General features: G+C 41.7%; 3 protein-coding genes and 1 long non-coding RNA gene across 7 annotated transcripts; 3 read left to right on the top strand and 1 right to left on the bottom strand.

Moving 5' to 3' along the window:
• Nucleotides 1-1,494: 1,494 nt before the first annotated feature.
• On the top strand, nucleotides 1,495-3,376 carry LOC126605616 (uncharacterized). Of its 2 annotated transcripts, XR_007617013.1 has the most exons (5): nucleotides 1,495-1,677; nucleotides 1,762-1,859; nucleotides 2,124-2,221; nucleotides 2,397-2,660; nucleotides 3,358-3,376. It is a non-coding gene; the product is annotated as an uncharacterized LOC126605616 (long non-coding RNA). The 2 variants fall into 2 exon arrangements; XR_007617012.1 differs by lacking the exon at nucleotides 3,358-3,376 and having other exon boundaries at nucleotides 1,502-1,677; nucleotides 2,397-2,778.
• Nucleotides 3,377-3,821: 445 nt separating this feature from the next.
• Nucleotides 3,822-5,950, top strand: LOC126605600 (uncharacterized). Of its 2 annotated transcripts, XM_050273009.1 has the most exons (4): nucleotides 3,822-4,252; nucleotides 4,331-4,486; nucleotides 4,573-5,048; nucleotides 5,129-5,950. In XM_050273009.1, the coding sequence occupies exons 1-4, from the start codon at nucleotides 3,862-3,864 to the stop codon at nucleotides 5,780-5,782; spliced, it is 1,677 nt and encodes a 558-aa protein (XP_050128966.1). In that variant the 5' UTR covers nucleotides 3,822-3,861; the 3' UTR covers nucleotides 5,783-5,950. The 2 variants fall into 2 exon arrangements, with proteins under 2 accessions (XP_050128966.1, XP_050128965.1); XM_050273008.1 differs by having other exon boundaries at nucleotides 3,822-4,486.
• Nucleotides 5,951-14,950: 9,000 nt separating this feature from the next.
• LOC126605609 (uncharacterized) lies at nucleotides 14,951-18,933 on the top strand. Of its 2 annotated transcripts, none has more exons than XM_050273028.1 (10): nucleotides 14,951-15,217; nucleotides 15,529-15,585; nucleotides 16,713-16,812; nucleotides 16,985-17,082; nucleotides 17,225-17,313; nucleotides 17,480-17,540; nucleotides 17,710-17,788; nucleotides 17,903-18,056; nucleotides 18,216-18,300; nucleotides 18,445-18,933. In XM_050273028.1, the coding sequence occupies exons 2-10, from the start codon at nucleotides 15,583-15,585 to the stop codon at nucleotides 18,505-18,507; spliced, it is 732 nt and encodes a 243-aa protein (XP_050128985.1). In that variant the 5' UTR covers nucleotides 14,951-15,217; nucleotides 15,529-15,582; the 3' UTR covers nucleotides 18,508-18,933. The 2 variants fall into 2 exon arrangements, with proteins under 2 accessions (XP_050128985.1, XP_050128984.1); XM_050273027.1 differs by having other exon boundaries at nucleotides 15,084-15,217; nucleotides 15,529-15,683.
• Nucleotides 18,934-19,200: 267 nt separating this feature from the next.
• LOC126605603 (uncharacterized) lies at nucleotides 19,201-20,896 on the bottom strand. The gene is made up of 3 exons (XM_050273016.1): nucleotides 20,691-20,896; nucleotides 20,255-20,584; nucleotides 19,201-20,136 (listed from the first exon to the last, which is right to left on the bottom strand). Exons 1-3 carry the CDS (start codon nucleotides 20,793-20,795, stop codon nucleotides 19,618-19,620), a joined length of 954 nt encoding a protein of 317 aa, XP_050128973.1. The 5' UTR covers nucleotides 20,796-20,896; the 3' UTR covers nucleotides 19,201-19,617.
• Nucleotides 20,897-21,628: the final 732 nt, after the last annotated feature.

The raw sequence follows: 21,628 nt of genomic DNA, 5'->3' as shown, positions 1-21,628 counted from the left end.
GCCCTCGTGGTCTCTGAGCAGCCCAGCTTTTGAGAAAGCAAACGCCTCTTCGATTTCTGAAGCTCCGTCGAGTGCAGATTTTTATAGAGGCTGGCATTAAGTTCCACAGCACACTTGAATCTCTACCAGTAGAAGCTCATTTCTTGCACTTCTAAGATCTTGATTTGTCTGACCTCTTCCTTCTTCAACACATTTGAAAATGTCTGGACCCTCCGACCGTCGTTTTGACTTGAACCTTGGAGAAGAGACAGCCACGCCTTCTCCAGACAACATATGGCGCCCATCCTTCATATCCCCTACTGGTCCTCTTACCGTTGGGGATTCTGTGATGAAGAATGATATGACCGCTGCAGTGGTGGCCAGGAACCTTCTCACTCCCAAAGATAACAGACTACTTTCCAAACGGTCTGATGAGTTGGCTGTTAAGGACTCTCTGGCTCTTAGTGTTCAGTGTGCAGGTTCTGTGTCTAATATGGCCCAACGCCTATTTGCTAGAACCCGCCAAGTTGAATCATTGGCTGCTGAAGTGATGAGTCTCAAACAGGAGATTAGAGGGCTCAAGCATGAGAATAAGCAGTTGCACCGGCTCGCCCATGACTATGCTACAAACATGAAGAGGAAGCTTGACCAAATGAAGGAATCTGATGGTAAGGTTTTACTTGATCATCAGCGGTTTGTGGGTTTGTTCCAAAGGCATTTATTGCCTTCGTCCTCTGGGGCTGTACCTGGTAATGAAGCTTCAAATGATGAACCTCCAATGCCTCCTCCTTCTGGGGTTTTGTCAAGTACTGAGGCTCCGGATAACCACCCTCCGGTGCTTTCTCTTTCTGGGGCTCTACCGACTGCTGAGACTTCCCCTAAGCAACCTTTGTGAAGGCTCCCTTTTGTTTGTTTATTTTGACTTATGTATATGTACATATTTGTGGCTTATCGAAAATATTAATAAATAAGCTTTGCTTCATTTCAACATATTGTGTTAAATACACCAAAGCCTTTTTCATAAAGTTCTTTGAATTTTTTGCTTTTGTTGAAACCTGTATTGTTGAAGCTTTGTGAGTGGAGCATGTAGTTTGAGGTAGTGTTCCCTTAATTTCCCGAGTGAGGAAAACTTCTCGGTTGGAGACTTGAAAAATCCAAGTCACTGAGTGGTTGTGAGACTGCCGAGTATCAAGGTGCAGTAGCATATGGTGGGAGTCCCCCAAGTCTTCAGGCGAAGAGAGTTGCCGAATGAGGTGTCTAGCTAGTAGTCAATGTCATGAGTAGGAAAACTTCACTTGTTTCTTTTCGAAGTGGTAACCCAGGGCTCTTTCTTCATATATTGTTTTTTGTTATGAAGATGTGTTAGGCCCAAAGAAGTGGAGGCCTAGGAACTTTTTTTTTTTTTTTTTTTTTTTTTTTTTTTTACTCCCTCCCTTTTTCTTGTGTCATTTACATGGGTGTATTCGAATGGAGCTGAATGAGGGGTAGGGTATGACTCACTATCATGTGCCATGATTTTGTCTTCCTTTAGCTTCTCTTTTGCTTTGCTTTAGTCTTCCTTTAGCTTTTCTTCAATATAACATCATTTTCTGTGGCTCAGATCGCAAAACCATCTTCATGAAAGTTGTTCCTTAGCTCGTGAACTACAACATATCCGAATTGGAGATCCATCGGAGCAGTACAACTCCAGAAATTCAGGTATGATGAGTGATTGTTCGTCATTTGTATATCAACGCGTCAGACTTGTTGTGAGCTTCAAAAACTCCATTTTCTCTTGCTCAGATCAACATACTTTCTTCATCGAAGTTGTTCCTTAACTTGTGAACTACAACATATCCAAATTTGAGGTCCCTCGGAGCAGTATAACTCCAGAAATCCAGGTATGATGAGTGACTGGTTATTATTTTTCTGTCAACCCGTCAGATTTGTTGTGAGCTTTGAAACTCTATTTTCTCTTGCTCAGATCAGCATGCTTTCTTCATTGAAGTTGTTCCTCAGCTTGTGAACTACAACATATCCAAATTTGAGATCCCTCGGAGCTGTATAACTCAAGAAATTCAGGTATGATGAATGACTGGTTATTATTTTTCTGTCAACCCGTCAGATTTGTTGTGAGCTTTGAAACTCTATTTTCTCTTGCTCAGATCAGCATGCTTTCTTCATTGAAGTTGTTCCTCAGCTTGTGAACTTCAACATATCCAAATTTGAGATCCCTCGGAGAAGTATAACTCCAGAAATCCAGGTATGATGAATGACTGGTTATTATTTTTCTGTCAACCCGTCAGATTTGTTGTGAGCTTTGAAACTCTATTTTCTATTGTTCAGATCAGCATGCTTTCTTCATTGAAGTTGTTCCTCATCGTCTCTTTCATAACATATCAAAAATTCAGAATGAACTAATGGTTAAATATTTCCAGATCTTCGAAACATCACAGCAGCTTCGAAATCTGCAAGAATCCGACTGTCATGCTTGGAGCTTCAACACTTTAATTTCCGTGGCTCAAACAGAAATGGTTCCTTCTTGAAAGTTGTTCATCTGCTCAAGAACTAGAGGGTGTCCAAAATTCAGCTCCATTGGAGAGAAGCAGCAGCTGCAAAAATTTGATAGGGAAAAGGAGGCGAAGCTTTGTTGGATTTCTAGGCTGGGGAAGATTCCAGTTTTTGTAGCAACTTCAGTACTGGTGAATTGCTTGTATTTTTGTCCATAACTAAATTTTGGACTTTGAATTATTATTTGATCTATCATAATATGTTTGGGAACATATATAAGTGAATAAATAAGAAGGAAGATTTTGGGCCCTTGTGGGTGTAAAACAAAAAATGTTTAGGTTGTGTGAACAAAATTTGTTTATTTGGAGCAAGGTTTTGTGTTGAAGCTTTGTAGGTGAAGCTTTGGTGTTGAAGCTTTCTAGGTGAAGCTTTGATGGTGAAGCTTTGTAGATGAAGCTTTGTAGATGAAGCTTTCTAGGTGAAGCTTTTTTAGGTGAAGCTTTGTAGGTGAAGCTTTTTAGGTGAAGCTTTGTGGGTGAAGCTTTGGAGGTGAAGCTTTTCGGGTGAAGCTTTTTTTGGGTGAAGCTTTGTGGGTGAAGCTTTTTTGGGTGAAGCTTTGTGGGTGAAGCTTTTGAGGTGAAGCTTTGTGGGTGAAGCTTTGGAGGTGAAGCTTTTCGGGTGAAGCTTTTTTTGGGTGAAGCTTTGTGGGTGAAGCTTTTTTGGGTGAAGCTTTGTGGGTGAAGCTTTTGAGGTGAAGCTTTGTGGGTGAAGCTTTGGAGGTGAAGCTTTTCGGGTGAAGCTTTTTTGGATGAAGCTGTTTTTTTTTTTTTTTTTTTTTTTTTTTTTTTTTTTGGCGCTTGACACGGTCTTCATTTGCTTGTTTTGTAGTGACTGTGGAAGACGGATTGCTTTCTGATTGAGAAGGGTTCCGGCATCGCTTTGCACCATCTTCATGTGGGTAATATAGGAACTTCCTTATGTTTTGATCATGCATGTAGTGATAGAATTTGTTTCTTCTTATTGTAGATGTCAGAGCCTGGAAGTTCTAGTGATGAGGGCTCTTCTAGCTTTAGCTCTAAGTCTGAGTCTGCAATGTCGGAGTCTTCAGGGTCTTTGTTAGAGTCCGGTACTAGAGAAACATTGGATGATCTTCCCAACCGTCAAACTTTAGCTATTGCTAGTTCTTCCTCCATGGCGTTGGGTGAGGGGGTTGTTTTTTATGCCATACCCATAGTTCGCTCTGAGTTCACAGCAGACCATCTAAAGAATAACTTGTTAGATAATGAGAAGCAGGTTGAGGCGCTAAGGCAGTCATGTAATATCCCTCGTAGTGTAGGGATACGTTTGGTACATGATGAAGAATGGCCTTCTGAGCCTCCCCAGGGTCATGTTATGTTCTACACCCAGATATTACTGACTTTAGGGGTGAGACTACCTTTACATCCGTGGTTGCAAAAGATGTTATCTTTGATCGGATATGCACCTGGGCAACTCAATCCTGGTTTCTGGGATACTTTGATTGGATTTTATATCATTTGGATGGAGTGTGGGTTGTGTGAGCCTTCCTTCCATCAGTGGCGTTACTGTTACAAGATGCGCCCAGCAAAATCATGCACTGGTTATGCCGAGTGTGCATGTCGGAGTGAGAGAGAGCGTATTGTGTATGGTAAGAAAAAGGCATACTACACATGGAAAAACCGTTGGTGCTTTCTGTATAATGATTGGGAGTATGATAAGGGTGTCACGCCTGAGCGACGTGTGCTTACTCACTTCCAGACTGTAGGTTGTAACGTATCAACCGTTCGTACTATTTGCTATTTGTTGTGGTCTTTTCTTGCTTCTAACACTTTGCTTCATGTAGTGACGCGGGGCACCATCCAACTGTTTGGGCAAGAGCTATCTGACATAGAGAAGGTGTTGAGGGTGCCCAAAGAGGATAGACACTTAAGCAAGCTACGACCCTTATTTCGTCGGTACGGTTTTCAACCCTTAGTTTCCGAGAGCCAGGGACGATCGAGTAAGTTGTATCCTTCATGTAAACTTAGCTCAATTCCTTACTTTATTTGGAAAGTTGTATTTCTTATTTTGATTTTCCTTATGCAGTGGAGAAGGTAAGCAAGAAAACAGGGACTAGCACCCATAAAAGGAAAGCACCAGTGTTAGTTCCTTCGGAAGACATCCTACCGCATAAGAAAATTCATAAGTTCCGAGGGGAACCATCCGTTAGACCTAAGTCCCAAGATGGGGTCCTTAAGGGGCCTGCCTTTAGGAAGACTGGAGTCAAGACCGTTGATGATGCTACTGCCGTAGTTGTAGGAGAAGGGAGCCGACTGTTGCCTCATCCTCTTACTATGGAGCACACTGTCCAGGAAAGTGATCCTGGTTCCCGCCATGAGGGGAAAGGCAAGGAAAGAGCTGGCAGTGTCCCGTGGAAGGACTTGAGGGTTGCCACGCGGCCAAAGGATTTTGGGGATATCAACAATTGCTTGGCAGGGCGTCGATTCGCCTTCGATGAGCTCGGAGAGCCCTTAGCTAAGGATGAATCGGATTGCGACCGGATGTTGAAGCTGTCTTCATATGTGAGTGTTACTTTGTCATTTCCTTACTTTTTCCTCTTTATTATCATTATTTAGGTAGTGATGATCGTCTTGCCATGCAGGTCATGGCCGAGTATCACGACAGACTGCAAGAGGTTGAGCGGTACAAGGCAAAACTGAAGGAGAATAAGCAGCTTGTGGACGAGGCCCGAAGGAATAAGGGACTTTTGACTCAGGCTCTCCAACTGAAGGATGAAACCATGGAGAGCTTGAAAAGGCGAAATGGTGAGAACCTAAGGCTTAAGAAATTGTTTGAGGCAACTAAAAAACAGTTTGAGGTGGCTACCTTGGAAGTATCCAAGGTTAAGGGAGAATTGGATGGTGCCTTAGTTGAGATTTCTAAACTGGAGAAGAGCATTCCAACTGAAAGGGAGGCTGCTGTGCAAGAATACTTAAGTTCTTCGACCTTTCATCTTGCTATTAAACCCTACTGTGCTCAAGAAGCTCGCTTTGAAAAAAGGAAATGGATGGCCGTCCTTGATCGTTATGATGATGGGAGCATTCTTCGAAAATACCACGAAGATATAGATGAGCATCATCGAAAGGGCGAGACATTTGTCCTTGCTGTTGATCCTAGCAGCGAAGATGAGTCTGATAATGAAGGTAGTGCTGATGCACAGACTCAGCATGGTGAAGAGGATCTTGGGGATGCAGAGGATGATGGTAGGACGCGGAATGATACTGCCAGGGGTTCGGCTTCAGATGAGAATGAATAGCAGTGTCTTTACTATCTGCATGTATTCTGGATGTAGTAGTCTGATGTGTGTATAACATGTGCCCATGTTATAAGCTTGAGAGTTTTGGATTTAAGGTGTTTATGAGTGTTTGCACTATTATTAATGCATGTTTGGCTATGTATGAATAGATCTATTGTTTGGATATAAGCCATTGTTTGGTTGTTCCTTTCTTTGTATAGTCTTGTCGACACATACTTAGATTTTGTTTCGTGTTGGATATATCTGCTTTGAGGTTTCAACACTTGAGTGTTCCCTTGCTAGGAATGTAAAAGAGTGAGGGCTGAGTTGGCTAAATTACCTCTTTATTGAATTCATTGCCAAATGGCCTTCATTACATAGGATGCCGAACGGCTATAGCTCAACACTTGTACATCGTGAGTCTATTTGTAGTAGTACTTCAAGTGATCAGCGTTCCATGGATGGCCAAGGGTCTTGCCATCGGAGCTTCTAAGTGTGTAAGAGCCAGGGCGACTGATGCCAATGACTTCATACGGTCCATCCCAGTTTGGACTAAGTGTGCCTTCACTCGGGACTCTGTCGCAGAGTAATCTTTTCTTTAAGACCCAGTCTCCTATTTTGAAAGAACGAAGCTTGACCCTAGAGTCATAATAGTTGGAGATGCGCTGCTTGTAGGCGACATTCCTCAAGTGAGCTTGGTTTCTGTGTTCCTCGACTAAATCCAAGTTGAGGGTGAGTTGTTTGTCATTTTCACTTTGAATGTAGTTCTGGACTCGGAATGTTGCTTGCTCGAGCTCAACAGGGACAACCGCCTCTGTGCCAAAGGCAAGTGAGAATGGAGTTTCTCCTGTTGAAGTCCGATATGAAGTGCGATATGACCAAAGAACTTGGGGTACAAATTCTGGCCAACAGCCTTTAGCTTTGTCCAAGCTGGTTTTCAAAGTGCGCTTGATTATTTTGTTGATGGCTTCAACTTGTCCATTAGACTGGGGATGAGCTGGAGAGGCAAAGCATAAGTTGATGTTGAACTTAGAGCAGAACAACCTGAACTTCTTGTTGTCAAACTGTCGCCCATTGTCAGTGACTATCGCATTGGGAATGCCGAATCTACAAAGGATGTTCTTCCACACAAAGTCTTCTATCTTTGCCTCAGTAATGGTTGCCAAGGGTTCTACTTCGGCCCACTTTGTGAAGTAGTCCACTGCAACGACTGCGTAACAGACTTTGCCCTTCCCTGCCGGCATTGGGCCGATCAAATCAAGTCCCCACTGGGCGAAGGGCCAAGGGCTGATCATAGGAGTAAGAGGCTCTGGAGGGGAATGAGGAATAGTTGCATATCGTTGACATTTGTCACATGAGCGGGATACTTTGATGGCATCCTGGTGGAGTGTTGGCCAATAATATCCTTGGCGAAAAGTCTTGTGTGCTAGGGACCGAGATCCAGCATGATCTCCACAGACTCCCTCATGTATTTCCCGAAGGACGATTTCCGCCTCGGCAGGCGTAAGACACCTTAAGTATGGCAGGCTAAAACCTCGCTTATAGAGTTGATCATTGATGATCAGGTAGCGGGTAGACTTGTATCGAATTTGCTTAGCCTGGACTTTATCATTTGGGAGGGTGTCATGAGCAAGGAAATTATAGATCGGGGTGATCCAACTATCCCCCTGTTGTAAGTTGCATACTTCTGCGGCCATGGTGCTTGGTGTTGCTAACAGTTCGACATGAATTTTTCTTCCAATCTTGTCTTCCACAGCTGAGGCGAGGCGAGCCAGGGCGTCTGCATGACTGTTTGCCGCTCGAGGAACTTGGGTGATCTGGTAGTGGAAGTGCTTGAGCAAAAGTTGTGTTTGCGCAAGATATGCTGCCATGGAGCTGTCCTTAGCATCAAAGTTGTTGGTAACCTGGTTGACCACTAATTGGGAGTCACTGAAAATATCAATTTGTTTAACCCCGAGGTGTTTGGCCAAACGTAATCCTGCCAGAAGGGCTTCATACTCGGCCTCATTGTTTGATGCCTTGAATTTGAAACGAAGAGCATACTCCATTGCTACCTTGTCGGGCGTAGTCAAGACTAGTCCCGCTCCACAGCCCTGTTGGTTGGATGAGCCATCAACATACAGACTCCAAGCTGAGGTCGTTGATTCTACCTTCTGAGCTTCCGGGGGTAATGAAGCCACTGCTTCAGGTGTAGAAGCAATGTCAACCGGATATGTGAAGTCGGCAATGAAATCTGCTACTGCTTGACCTTTTTCGGCTGGTTTTGGTTGGTAGGAGATGTCAAACTCACCCAATGCTATCGCCCATTTGATCATTCGCCCAGACGTGTCAGGACTCTGGAGTATCTGTCGAAGAGGGTGATTGGTAAGCACGATGATGGCGTGTGCTTGGAAATAAGGGCGAAGTTTCCGAGCAGACATGACCAATGCTAGAGCTAATTTCTCAATGTTGGAGTATCGTGTCTCCGCATCTTGTAGGGCTTTGCTAGCGTAGTAGACAGGTCGCTCAATATTCCCATCCTTTCGAATGAGAACGGAACTTACGGCTGAAGCTGATACCGATAGGTAGATAATGAGAATGTCTCCTACCTCGGGCTTGGAGAGTAGAGGGGCTTTACTCATGTACTCCTTGAGGTTTTTGAATGCCTCGGCACATTCATCAGTCCATGTAATGTACTTCCTACTTCCCTTAAGTGCTTTAAAAAAGAGAGCACATTTGTCTGTGGCCTTAGAAATGAACCTGGTTAAGGCTGCCACCTTGCCAGTAAGGCTCTGGATGTCCTTTGAAGTTACCGGTTCCTTCATGTCGAGGATTGCTTTGATCTTCTCGGGATTAGCTTCAATGCCTCGTTGGCTAATCATGAAACCTAAGAATTTGCCAGAGCCTACGCCGAAGGCACATTTGTTGGGGTTTAACCTCATTCGATACCTCTTCAAAATAGTGAAAGTTTCAGATAGGTTGGTGATGTGTTGGTCAGCATGTTTGCTCTTGACTAACATATCATCAACGTAAACTTCCATGCTCTTCCCAATCTGCTCGGCGAACATTGAGTTGACTAGTCTCTGATAAGTCGCTCCTGCATTCTTTAGGCCGAAAGGCATGACTTTATAGCAGTATAGTCCTCTGTCGGTAGTGAAGGCTGTGTGTTCTTGATCCGAAGGGTTCATGAGGATTTGGTTGTATCCTGAGTAAGCATCCATGAAGCTCAGGAGTTCACACCCGGCCGTAGAGTCTATAAGTCTGTCAATAAGAGGAAGAGGGAAGCTATCTTTCGGACACCCTTTGTTTAGGTCGGTGTAGTCAACACACATTCTCCACAAGACCTTTTGAAGCAAAAGACTTTCTTTGGTTGGATTTTTCTTAACAAGGACCACATTTGCTACCCATGTCGGGTAATTGACTTCGCGGACAAAGCCTATGCCTTTGAGTTTTTCAACTTCTGCTTTCATTGCCTCGTATCGTTCAGCGTCATAAGATCTTCGCTTCTGTCTCACCGGCTTGATCTTGGGGTCAATACTCAAACGATGACAGATGACATCGGGAGAGATGCCTGGCATGTCCTCGTATGACCAGGCGAAGACTTCAGTGTTCTCTTTCAAAAAAGATATCAATGCTAACCGAAGGGGTGGTGACAATGTGGTGCCAATCTTCACCATGCGATCTGGATAATCTCTTGAGATAGGTACCTTCTCCAACTCTTCAGCAGGTTGGGCTTGCTGGGTGAAAGAGTCATCTCGAGGATCATCTGGTTGATTGTTGCTATCAGGAAAATCCAAGTTCGCTTCATCTAGGCTGGTCTTTGTGACTTGGTCATGTACAGACAGGGTTTCCTTGGGTCCGGGCAAGTGTTGTTGCTTAACTGAAGTGTTGTAACATGATCGTGCACTAAGCTGATCTCCTCTGATGTAGCCGTTGCCATGGGGGGTTGGAAATTTCATCAACAGCATATGCGTGGATACCATAGCCTTGAGATCATTGATGCCTGTGCGCCCAAAGATGACATTGTATGCCGTTGGGCAGTCAACCACTAGGAAGTTAGTGGTAATGGTAGCCGTGTAAGGGCCTGTACCAATAGTAAAGGGTAAATGTATGCTCCCTAAGGGTTGCACGATATCACCGGAGAAGCTTATCAGAGGAGAAATCGAGCGATCGAGCAAGTGTTCAGCTACACTGAGCGCCCTGAAAGCTTCGGCAAACATGATATTGACCGAAGCCCCTGTGTCTACGAGGATTCGTCGAACATCAAAGTTGGCTATGTGAGCCTCCACGATCAATGGGTCGTTATGAGGGTAGATGATGCCTCTTTCTTCCTCAGGGTAGAAACATATCGGATCCCAGTTAGGTTTTTGATACTTCCCTCCCCTGATGTCTTCCACGTGAAACACTTGGTGACCAGTCCTCAGACTTCGTTCACTGTTTTTCATGGCCCTATTGGAAGATTCAGATATGGGTGTGCAGCCGCTTATGGAATATATGACATTCACCTGGCGTTGGTTACGGTTATCCCTTTGAGGGTGAAGAAGGAATTGATCAATTTTTCCTTCTCGTGCCAAAGCTTCAATACGATCACGGAGGATGATACATTTCTCGCTATCATGGCCGTTATGCTCATGGTAGCAACAAAACGTGCCCGCGTTATTCGGGGGCGTGTAATCTGGGTGCCTCGGCTTTGGTTTTGGTATCAGGTGAGCTATGCTGGGGTAAATGGCCGCGCATGTGGCATTCAAGGGCGTGTATGTCTCATACCTTGGGGTAGGGGGTATCTTGACGCGGGTTTGACCCACTGCATTGACTGCCTGGGGGCGAGCGTTATTGTGGCGATACCCTTGGTTATCGGGATAGTGTCCCTTACTCTTTTTACTGAAAGGAGAGTGGTGAGGATGGAAATCCTTCCTCTTGCCTTGAAATTGATATGTCTGTTGATTCGGTGAAGCATTATGCAAGGCATGGGGAGGTGCCACTGCTGTTTGGGAAGTCGAGGTCTTCTCATTTAGGTGAGTCTGGCTTCCACCTCCCACTTGTTGATAAAGGATGGTTGTAGGGGGTTTCCCCTGATATGTCTTTGCCTCGGCGGAGGCATGGTTATAAGCCTGCGCCATCACCTCAGAGTAAGTCTTCCAAGTATTGGCATTGATCATGTATTTAAAGAAACAATCACGTAGGCCTGCCGTGAAGGCTTTGAGGGCAGTCTTGTCATCTGCCTCGGCACACCGGGAGTATTCATGGCTGAAGCGGCCAGCATACATACGTAATGACTCGTCTGGCTTCTGGCGGATAGTGTACAAGTCATCTGCAGAGTGCAAGCGATCGGTTTGGAAAGTGTGTTGGGAAACAAATAGTTTCCTCAATTCCTCAAATGAGTCTACCGTCTCAGGTGTAAGACGACAATACCAATTTAGAGCTCCACCAGAGAGGGTGGAGGGGAAGAGAAGACATCGCTCTTCGTCGGTGTGCATCCGGTATGCCATGGTGGACTCAAAGAGGTTAAGGTGCTCAATCGGGTCCTCTTTTCCAGTATAAAGTTGCAAGCCAAGCTTTTGCTTTGTCTTTGCTTGAAGGGGGGTGTTGAGGATCCTCCTTGTAAGAGGGCCAGGCCTGGGTTGGTTCCAGTCAGGTATTTCAGCCTGACGTTCAGCCTTCAACTTGTTTACTTCCTCAAGAAGTTGTAGGACAAGGGGGTCCTGAGCGGAGTTATGTGTCACTGGAGCTTTCTTTCGTAAATCTCCATCTCCTCTTGGAATTAGGAAGGTTTGATCGAGGGCATGTGATTTTTCCCTGGACTCGCTATACTGGCTTCCAGGGTATGTCTGTCGGAACACCTCTGAGTCCCCTGTACCCTCATGTCTCTCTGGGACTTGTTGCCCCTTCCCCAAATTGGTGGCCGGCTTGGGCCGTGGCAGGGGACCGAGTCTCTCAGAAATCCTTGGGTCATTAATCTTTGAGCTTATATGGATGGAATTCTCTCGACGTTGCTTCAGGAAATCCCGACAATCGCGAAAGACGGCTTTCGATCCTTCTGCCCCTTCAGTAAAGAGGTGTCTCCCTCCACTTCTCATGGTTCGGGTCGAAGCAACTGGGTTAAGAGAAGCCTCATGTTGATTATCAAGTCGAGGGGTAATCTGTTCCCTATCAGGGATATCTATGTCGAATGCATGTGACCCTCCATGTTGGAGGGCACCCAGTTGATGGTTGACTTCCACGGGGGCAACAAGCTCGCGTGTCTGAGCTTGCCTAGCTTCGTGGAGTGTCTCGAAGAGCTTCTCATATTGCTCCTGGAGGACCTCATTCCTTATTGCTATCTTGTTGTTCTGAGCTTCCAACTCATCGACTTTAGCTTGAAGAAGAACTCGTTTTCCTTCCTTCTTTCGTTGTTTCGCACTATGTGCAAGGGGGGTGTCATTCTGTGTGCTGTGGCTTCCTTCGCTTCCCATGTTGGAGAGGGATGCCTGGTCAAAAGAAAGTGTACGAATGATAGAAACCAGCTTGACACAGCTGAAGAGAGTAGGAATAAGTGTCGTTTCCCACAGACGGCGCCAAATGTTGATGCACAAAATCAGCGAAGACTTTGGTACAACAGAAAGTGTCAGGTTTTGTGACCTTCGCTTGGTTGCTTCGGTCACTAGTGAGGATAAGTACGTAAATGAATAGAGACAGAGAAGCAAACACAGGATGTACGTGGTTCACCCAGATTGGCTACGTCCACGGAGTAGAGGAGTTCTTATTAGTAGTGAAGGGCTTACACAAGTACAAAGGATCAAGCTCTCAATTTAGTGAGTTCTTGTGAATGATTTAACACAAAATGGCATTAGGCAATATTGTGGGGGAATGACCCCTATTTATAGAAAAACTTGTAGCTTTGTCACATTGACATGTGTCATGTTATGATTGGTTCTTGATGTTGACACGTGCTGCGCTCTGATTGGCTTCTAATCTTGACACGTGTCGAGTAGTGATTGGCCTCCTGGTCGGAGGGGAACTCTTCTGGGTCCTTGACAGTATAGCGTTGGCCGGTGCTCGGTAGTTTCGGGATTGGTCAAGTATGGTACAAACACAACTCAAAAATATTTTTTACTTTTTTATTTAAAAAATTTAAAGAAAAAAATTGCCAACTACGTGGTAATTTATTTTGTTATGTTGGATTTTTTTAATTAAATATTTAATTTAAGAACTTAATTAAGGAAGTGTACTTTTGGGATTCACCCTTCCTCCTCAATTTGCCGTCTTGGTTCCAAATTTCGCTACCCCGACTTACTCAAAATCCCTGAAATCCCAAAACCCAATTTCCTCCAGCCGAAGAAATCGCCATCACCCTTCAACCACACAAAAATTCCTGACAAAATTCGGAACAGAAGGTCCTAATTTTCTCAGAAAAATCTCAAATGGGGAAGACCGGACCTTTTGATCTCAAAAAGCACTTTGAAGGTTGCAGAAGATGGCTTACTTGCTTGCTCCAACACAAACTCAATTACGAACACCATATCTTTGAAGGTTGCAGGGATATGGGACTTGGCCAGATTTGGTGTTTTGAGAGTTATGACTTTTCCCGTGTCATAAAATCCAACTTCTTTGGGAGTTTTCGTCTCAAGTGTATCTTCTTTGATGAATTGTAGATGTTTGTACCATACTTGACCAATCCCGAAACTACTGAGCACCGGTCAACGTTATACCGTCAAGGACCCAAAAGAGCTTCCCTTCAACCAGGAGGCCAATAACAATGCGACACGTGTCGACATCAGAAGCCAATCACAGCGCGACATGTGTCAACATCAGAAGCCAATCATAACACGACACGTGTCAATGTTAGAACAAAACTAGAAACTCTCTTCTATAAATAGGGATCATTCTCCCACAATAATCTCTAATGTCATTTTGTACTAAACTATTCACTAGAACTCACAAAATGAGAGCTTGAACCTATGTATTTGTGTAAACCCTTCACAATTAATGAGAACTCCTCTACTCCGTGGACGTAGCCGATCTGGATGAACCACGTACATCTTGTGTTTGCTTCCCTGTCCCTATTCATTTACGTACTTATCTTCACTAGTGATCGAAGCAACCAAGCGAAGGTCACAAACCTGACACTTTCTGTTGTACCAAAGTCCTCGCTGATTTTGTGCATCAACAGTAGACATTCTCCATCCACTTCTTGCTCTTGATTCTTTGGAAAGGTTCCAAAGATGCCTTTCTCACCCTCTTCTTCCTTGGATTGCATGATCCTGCAAGGAATAAGGACATTTGGTGAAACGGGGTCAGGACAAATTGAATTTAGGCTTACCTTGGTTGTAGTGGACGGCATAGAGGGGATATGGGGTTGCGGCAATGGTGGTTCTTCCCTTGCCGTGGCCTTGTTATTCTCCTCTTCTTCGAGCAGCAGCTGTTCATCTATGTTTTGGCTTGGTTTGGATGTCTTGGGTTCACCTCCAACCTCCATAGCACTTCCCAAAGTGATAGCATCATGTATTTCAAAATCATCGCATCAAATTTTGGCGCCATTGCCGGGGATTAGCAACTTTGCTAATCCCCCGTTGTTTCTTTTTCATGTCTTTTGTTTTAGTTACTAACTTTGTTTCTATTTGTGTCTTTTATTTTTACTTTTGATATTTGATTTAGTTTTGTTTCCTTGATTTCAGATACTAGATAAGTAAGACATGAATTTTGCTACCATTCAAGCTCAATTGGCGAAACTTACTTCTCAATTGTCACAAAATGCCGAAAGGACCACAATGCAAAGTGTCACTACATGTGGTGTGTCCTATTAGTAAGGATATCCAACTCATCAATGTTCTCAATTCGCTGCGAATGAAGATGCTTAGGGTTATCAAGGCTATAGCCAATCATGGGACAACATGTTTTCCAATGCTTACAATTCGGATTGGAGAGATTATTCAGATTGCATGTGGGGAGAACCTCAACAATTCCAACAAGATGGATATTGGCAGCAAGAAGAGGAGTTCTATTCAAGACCTATGCAGCCACCACAACAATCTGCCCAATTCGATTCAGGTACGTCTTTGGATAATGATATGTTTAATAAGTTACTCACCTCTTTGAACCAGGAAGTAGAAAATCGAAACACAGATGTGCAAAATCAAGCCAAGAAGACGGGCAAATTAGAGAAGCAAATTGGGCAGATTATGGAGTTCACGGCACAAATAGAGCTTACCACAGCAACCCAGTCAACATGGCGATTTGCATGCTCTTCGGCTAGCCAATCCTTTTCATCCTCTACTTCATGCCCACGCTGCTCAATTTTGGGGTTTTGGTGTTTTGGTGTTTGGGAACGACGTCGTTCTGCCTTTAAACATCGGTTTGCCATTGACTATAATCTATATATTCTGTGTTTTACATCTATTTGGACGCAAAATCTGGCTTCTTGGGTGCTCTGCTCTGTGTAATTACGGGGTTGGTAGCTGTTTCCTTGGAAGACAACTCGGATTTTTCATCTCTTGGAAGGTAATTTTTGGGTTGTTATTAATTTTTGTGAAATATTTGGTCTGGGTTTTGTTTATTTTGTGGAATTAGATACTTATTTTTTGAAGTGCAGTTATTGTTAGTAACGTTTATCATGAAATTTTGATCTAGGATTTTGATTTTGATTTCTTTTACCGTGCAGTATTCTTTGTTTTGCCGTATACAACCATTTTCCTATCCTTTTTATTCTTTGTGACAAGCTTCATATCCATTGTCTGTTTAGGTAAATGAAATATGATGCAGGACCTTCAACAAAACATGTATATTGACTTCAATCTTTCCTTTTCCGTTAGGGTCTTGGTTTGGGATCTTTGTTTGACATAGATGATCTGGCATGCACTTTTCCAATGGTCAGCTTTCTCAACTTTGATGACTTTGCAAACAATTGAGTTTGTCTGCAACCAATATATGCTGGCCCACATCTTTTGTTTTGTTTTTACCGTTATAGGTACATCAAATTCTTTCCTTTTTGGTGTGCATTTCTGTATTTGGGATTTGTATATTTAACATCTTCTTGCTGCATTTGCAATCTCACCGGGTTTGTTGTAATGGTGAAGTTTCTTTTCTTTTCCATTCTTTTTTTATTTTAATCTCATTGTGGTACTGTTCGAGTTTTGGACTTTTATGCGAAAAGTTTTGTGTTTGGGATAAAAGTAGATTATTTAGTGTACAGTGTATTGATTTAAACCTTTTGTTGATTTCTTTGAAATTCGGAGTCAACTCAGTGATCGGGGTTTTATCTTTTCTCATTCACTTTTTAGCTGTTCTCGTTTTCTATGTTTTTTTCTTTTTCGGTTTCTCAAGTCTTTGCTTCATATGTGATGTTCTTTGTTGGCAAGAAGCGGGTTGCTTCGATGAGTCCATCTCCAGGGTTCATTCAAAGTTTGTTGCCCTCTATTGACGAAACCGAAGTTATATACCTTCCTTTGTCTTACTTCTCGACTCTATTGATGAGTCTAGCTTTTGCTTTAACAAGTCATCTGTATCCTATTTTTTTATCGGTTTCTGATTAGTTTAAAGTCATTTTCTTCTTTAATATATTTGATTCCATGCTTCTCTTTTTAACTGTCACCACTTTATTTTCTTCCTTTTTCAAAAGATTTAAATGATTGATATTCAGAACTACTTATTTGTTTCATATTTTTATTATTTTTTTTAACAAAGTTGTGTCAAAGATGAGGCAGGTGAGTTTTGAGCTCCCTGAAAAAGGTGTAAGTGCACATGGGAAACTCTTTAGGGAATAAAATTATCTGGAAAAGATGGATTCCTTTCCTGGGTTTTTTTTTCACCCTTACTTGGATTATAGATAAGACACAGTAGATATCTTGAGAGTAAAAGGCTTTATGTTTTAGCTATATATATCGTATAGAATATCATGGTAATAAAATAGTTCGATTTGCAGCTTTATGATGTTTTCTTTGACAATTACATTTACTTGTTAATCTGCAACTCATTTATCATGATTTTTCATCCTCAGGAACATTTTACTCGAAATGGCTGTGGTTCTGTGTCCGTTATTGTGTATGGAGACCAAGAAAAGCCTGCACTTATAACTTATCCTGATTTAGCTCTAAATCGTAAGTGTGATAGTCTATCGTCCTGGTTCCATTTTTTGTTGTTTGAAATGACAATCTGAGTTTTACGCTTTGCTATTCCTGATAAAATGTATGTTTATGTTTATTTGCTTCTTCTTGACATAATTAGACTATAAATTCCTAACTTTTCTGTTTATTTTGTTAAATTGAGCAGATATGTCTTGTTTCCAAGGGTTATTCTTTTGTCCCGAAGCGGATTCTTTGCTGCTCCACAACTTCTGCATATATCATATCAGTCCTCCTGGCCATGAGGTCTGTAAATGGTTTGCTTCAAGTGGATTTTATTATTCTATCTGTTTATCGAATCATACAATTTTTATGAAAAATATTTTATGCAGCTGAACGCCATTATTCACATAGTTTCTCTTTGGAACTCTCACAAGAGTTCTTGCAGTTAGGAGCTGCTTCAATTTGTCCAGATGATCCTGTGCCTTCAGTTGATGACTTGGCAGATCGGAACCTTGAGGTTCTCAATTTTTTTGGGTAACCACCAACACTAAGTCTTCATATTAATTGATTTTCAAGTTGTGAGTGTTTGAAACTCCTTGCTGTTGCTTCCAACATTCAAATAGTGTAGAAGCGTGCCCTTTTTTCGCTAATCATGTTTTAATGTTGTTTTCTCTGATTGCACTAAAATCTCTTTGTGCAGGCTTGGTGCAGTTATGTGCATGGGGTTGGCAGTGGGTGGTTATATTTTTTCCCTATTTGCCGTAAGTTCCTTAAACCATTTGCAACTATATTAAAAAAAAATTCTATCTAAATGTAGCTGTTATGTTTATGAGTAAATGATAAACTTCAAATGGTTTACCATGATTAGCCGTAATCTGTAGGTGATGTTGAATATGCTATATTTCTATGGCATGTGTGGTTTGCTAAAAGAGCGTTTGCTTCAGCGATACTTCAGTGAGGTACTGCTGTGCTCTGACAATTTCTCGAGATGATCCTGCGCTTTCAAAAGGTTTCATTTTTTTCACCTTGTTAAGCTTGTGTCTCTGAAAGCACCTTAATTGTGTTTAATTTAGATTTTTGCGTTGTAAATTCTAAATTTTTGTTTTTATTTTTTAATATGTAGCCTTATCTTCCACTGGAGTTGCAACACTTGAGTTTTACATTTGTGTATGTAATGACAGCAACCGATCCAAATTCTGCATTTGTCCAGTAAATTGTAAAAGTAAACCGAATTTTGAGGGAATTATAAGAGATACCGTCGGCTTTAGCCATGAAAGGTATCAACAACTTGTTACCCATACAGTTGATTAATCATTTCCCAATCTGTGCTCTACTTGGTTGATGAGAAAATGATTAAAAAAGATGATTCTTTTTGTTTATATGTTGGTTAATTTGTGTATGGACAATTGTTATTATTATTATTATTTTGTGTACAGGGTGCTGTGTTGGAAACAGCGATGCAAGGGCGGGATATGCTCGGTTGCGCTAGAAAGAAAACAGGGAAAACTCTGCCAAACATGGGTTTGTTTCTCAAATCACATTCATTAGGTAGATTATTAATGTGCTTGGGTAGGGGTTTTCAATATGATTATCTAATTTCCGCGTTGCAGCATTTTCTTTTTGGTTTTTGGAGTATGTATGTGATTTATGTTTGATTATATGCAGGCGTGGAGAGTGTCTTTTGGCTTTGGTTTTGGCCTCAACAAGAGAACGCGTAAGGCAAGGTGAGAAAGAATTCCATGATGCAGCACCTGGTTTGGATATGTGTCTATGGTGTGGTACCCCCATTTCAAGGCAAATGAGAGCACTTGACTATGGTAACCCAATGACTCTCTTTGTTGTTTTTCCTTAATGGGTTATCGATTTCTTGCTTTTTTTTTTTTTGAGTTTTTTTGCTATGGGTATTTTGCATTTCTGAGCTTCAAGGTACAAAAGGGTACTTTATTTGTTGTTGGGTCTCTAAGAGCAAGAAAACCCCATAAAAATGGCCATTGGGAATGAAAAGTCGTTTCCTTGGTGTATTTATACCCTTTTCTGTTGTACGATGTGATATTAAGTGTCGATTTGGTTTATGTATTTTGTTGTAAATACACTTTGATGTGCATAGATTCCTAAAAGGTTCTATATTAAAATTATATCAATATGCACGATGAATGATTCGAGAGATGGTTATGCAAGTGTACAAAGTGATTCTTTGTGATGCATTTTTTACGACGCTTTGATGAGCTTACATTCATAAAAGGCTCTATATTAAAATGATATCAATATGACAGTTTTTGGTTTGTATGACAGACAGTCTCCATTGATAGGTGGTCTATTATGTTTGTAGAACTCAATGAATACCGTTGTCTCTCAAATGACGACTGTCAGCCAGTGAAATTTCTATTGTCAGCCAGTATGAAATTTCTAACTGCATACTCCTCCCTTAATCAGTAACAAGTAACAGCCGTGTTTGTATCTTCTTTTTTTTCCATTGAAATTAACATTTTCAATCTTTTTGGATGAATTTTCTGAGTTTGTTTATCTTTTTATCCTATACAAAAAATGTACATATCCCAATCTATTGAAAAACGGAGGAAGAAGAGTGAAGTAGTGAGTGGCAACTTTTGCTATGTATGTATTCTTCCAACACCTATTTTTTGTTAATTATTGAACATAAGGATGTAAATAGATTTTGATAATGAATGTAGACAACTTTTAATATATTTCACATGTTTAATGAAGTTTTAAAACCCACGGTATCGTACAAGCTCAATTACTAGTACTAGCAAAAAGAAAGAAAAATACTTCGGTTCGTAAATCCTTGCAATACAAGCAGAAATGACAATTGGAAGCCCATCACATGATGTAACATTTGCTATTGGGACTACATCCAAGGGATGACAACGCTTTCTTTGGGGGTCGGTTATCTCCTGTAATCTCTCTTCTTGAATCCCCACTAGATACGCTTCTCATAAGATGTGGGAGAGCAGTAGATGGCCCTGCCCCAAACGACTTTCTCCTTGGATCCGCAGATGGGCCGTCAGCAGTGGCCACCCTACGGATCCTTTCAGCCTCAGATGCACGATACGCCCGATATTGTGCTGCGGCAGCAGCTTCAGCCTGTTGAGCCATTGATTTTTTGGCTTTTCTATCCATTTTAGCTTCTGCTTCTGCTTGTGCTGCTGCTTGTGCTGCTTGTGCATCAGCTTGTGCTTGCCGCTCTAGTGAGGCTGCTTGCCTTGCCTCTCTCTCAGCACCACTAGCAGCCAATTGATCTCGACTCCATCGGAGTCCTATTTGACTTTCAATACACGCATTGTACACTTCCATGTTCATTTGCTGCTGGCTGCTGAAATTTAGCTTAACATTTTCCAGCTGCATAAAAAAGATTAAGTTAGAATCACGTATATTCACAACAAAAAGGAAAAAAAATTAATAACTAGAAGCATGAACATATAATTAGCAATTGCAATGTGTCAAATTAACTCATTACCGCAAAATATCGAAGCAGGGACACCTTTAGAAGATCATACTGTTCTATTAAAATTTCTAAAGTTTGACGGGCACCATCCATGTTACCCATTCTAATTAAATCCTTTAGCCCGGTAGAGTGTTGCACCATTGACTCGGCACCAAAATTATTGGATGCTTTCAATAGAACCTTGGTATGGTGCTTTGCTGATGCAAGGTTCGGTTTGGATAAGGCATGAGTCTGGTGAGCAATCTGAGAGATTGAAAACTCTGTAGTGGCAATGAAATCCTTGACAAGCTCATGGAATTTCGATGTTAGCACATTGTTGCTGAACTTTTCATTGATAAGCCCCTGCCCAAAACACATAAAATTATTCAATATTTAGAAATTCACACCGAAGAAAATTAGCAATCCAAGTGAAGATACAAAGGACAAAAAAACACTAGCTAGAGCTTACATTGTTCTTCATCTGTCTCATCAAGTTAATTGATGTAGTTTTATCAACAAAATTGATAAGGGGATCCAAAGTTGGAACCACATCTTGAATCTCGGATGTCGACATAGATAGGAGGAGAGAACAAGAGGGAGAACAATAAGAGAGAGCAATCAGAGAGAATGAGAGAGAGTGTGTGTCAATATGTAATGTGATATTTGAATATCATGTTTTTATATAGAGAGGAGGTGAAGAAGAAATTTGGATTAATTACCATATAAAAGTTTGAATGAGAGTTCAGATATACTAGGGAGTTGTTTGAGGAGGAAGTAAGCATTCCATTTTTGGAATCACAAAAACCCTGCATGTCCCATGCACTCTACCTCTAATCTAAGTAAAAGGGTAAAGGTCGTAGGTCGTACCCAGTGCACAAGGCTCCCGCTTTACGCAGGGTCTGGGAGAGGTAAATATCGGCTAGCCTTACCCCCATTTATGGAGAGGTAAATCTAAGTAAAAGGGTAAAAAAAAAAAAAAATGCACCAGAAGTAAAATCATTGCATTGACTAATTTCAGAATCGTTGAATATTCACAGACTCTACCATGTAAGAAATAACATCTCCTTATTTTAAAAACAGAAAAGTCCCATGCACTCTACCTGTAGTCTAAGCAAAAGGGTGTAAAAAAAAAAAAGGAAAACTAACGAAAAGTTCAAAAAAAATTTAGTTTTAATGAAAAATAAGAAATAAAAGTGTAGTGAATAGTACTAGAGAAAAATAAAAATGTGGTTTTTCGTTAAAAAAGAACAGTACCGAGAGTATTTCGTTAAAACTCCCTAAAAAAATCACCAAAGGTGATACCATTGCATTGACTAATTTCAACATCATTGAATCTCCGCAGACTCAACAAACCAAATTAATTTACCAGAGAAACCAAGCAAGATCTTTTCAACCCTTGACCAGAAG

The sequence above is a fragment of the Malus sylvestris genome, chromosome 15, assembly GCF_916048215.2.
Source record: "Malus sylvestris chromosome 15, drMalSylv7.2, whole genome shotgun sequence".
In the NCBI taxonomy this organism is placed as follows: Eukaryota; Viridiplantae; Streptophyta; class Magnoliopsida; order Rosales; family Rosaceae; genus Malus; species Malus sylvestris.
The sequence above is the reverse complement of the archived record's forward strand: the minus strand, read 5'-3'. Positions and strand labels throughout refer to the sequence as shown.

What these genes read in the sequence shown, in the direction of transcription:
- LOC126605600 (XM_050273008.1), top strand. Translation starts at nt 3,862, where the DNA reads ATGTTCTACACCCAGATATTACTGACTTTAGGGGTGAGACTACCTTTA. An exon ending in CGAGAGCCAGGGACGATCGA is followed by an intron (nt 4,487 to 4,572) that starts GTAAGTTGTATC and finishes TTCCTTATGCAG; the next exon opens with TGGAGAAGGTAAGCAAGAAA. An exon ending in TGTTGAAGCTGTCTTCATAT is followed by an intron (nt 5,049 to 5,128) that starts GTGAGTGTTACT and finishes CTTGCCATGCAG; the next exon opens with GTCATGGCCGAGTATCACGA.
- LOC126605609 (XM_050273028.1), top strand. An exon ending in TGATCCTGCGCTTTCAAAAG is followed by an intron (nt 17,789 to 17,902) that starts GTTTCATTTTTT and finishes TTTAATATGTAG; the next exon opens with CCTTATCTTCCACTGGAGTT. An exon ending in GTCGGCTTTAGCCATGAAAG is followed by an intron (nt 18,057 to 18,215) that starts GTATCAACAACT and finishes TTTTGTGTACAG; the next exon opens with GGTGCTGTGTTGGAAACAGC.
- LOC126605603 (XM_050273016.1), bottom strand. Translation starts at nt 20,795, where the DNA reads ATGTCGACATCCGAGATTCAAGATGTGGTTCCAACTTTGGATCCCCTT. An exon ending in TGAGACAGATGAAGAACAAT is followed by an intron (nt 20,585 to 20,690) that starts GTAAGCTCTAGC and finishes TGTTTTGGGCAG; the next exon opens with GGGCTTATCAATGAAAAGTT. An exon ending in CCCTGCTTCGATATTTTGCG is followed by an intron (nt 20,137 to 20,254) that starts GTAATGAGTTAA and finishes TTTTTTATGCAG; the next exon opens with CTGGAAAATGTTAAGCTAAA.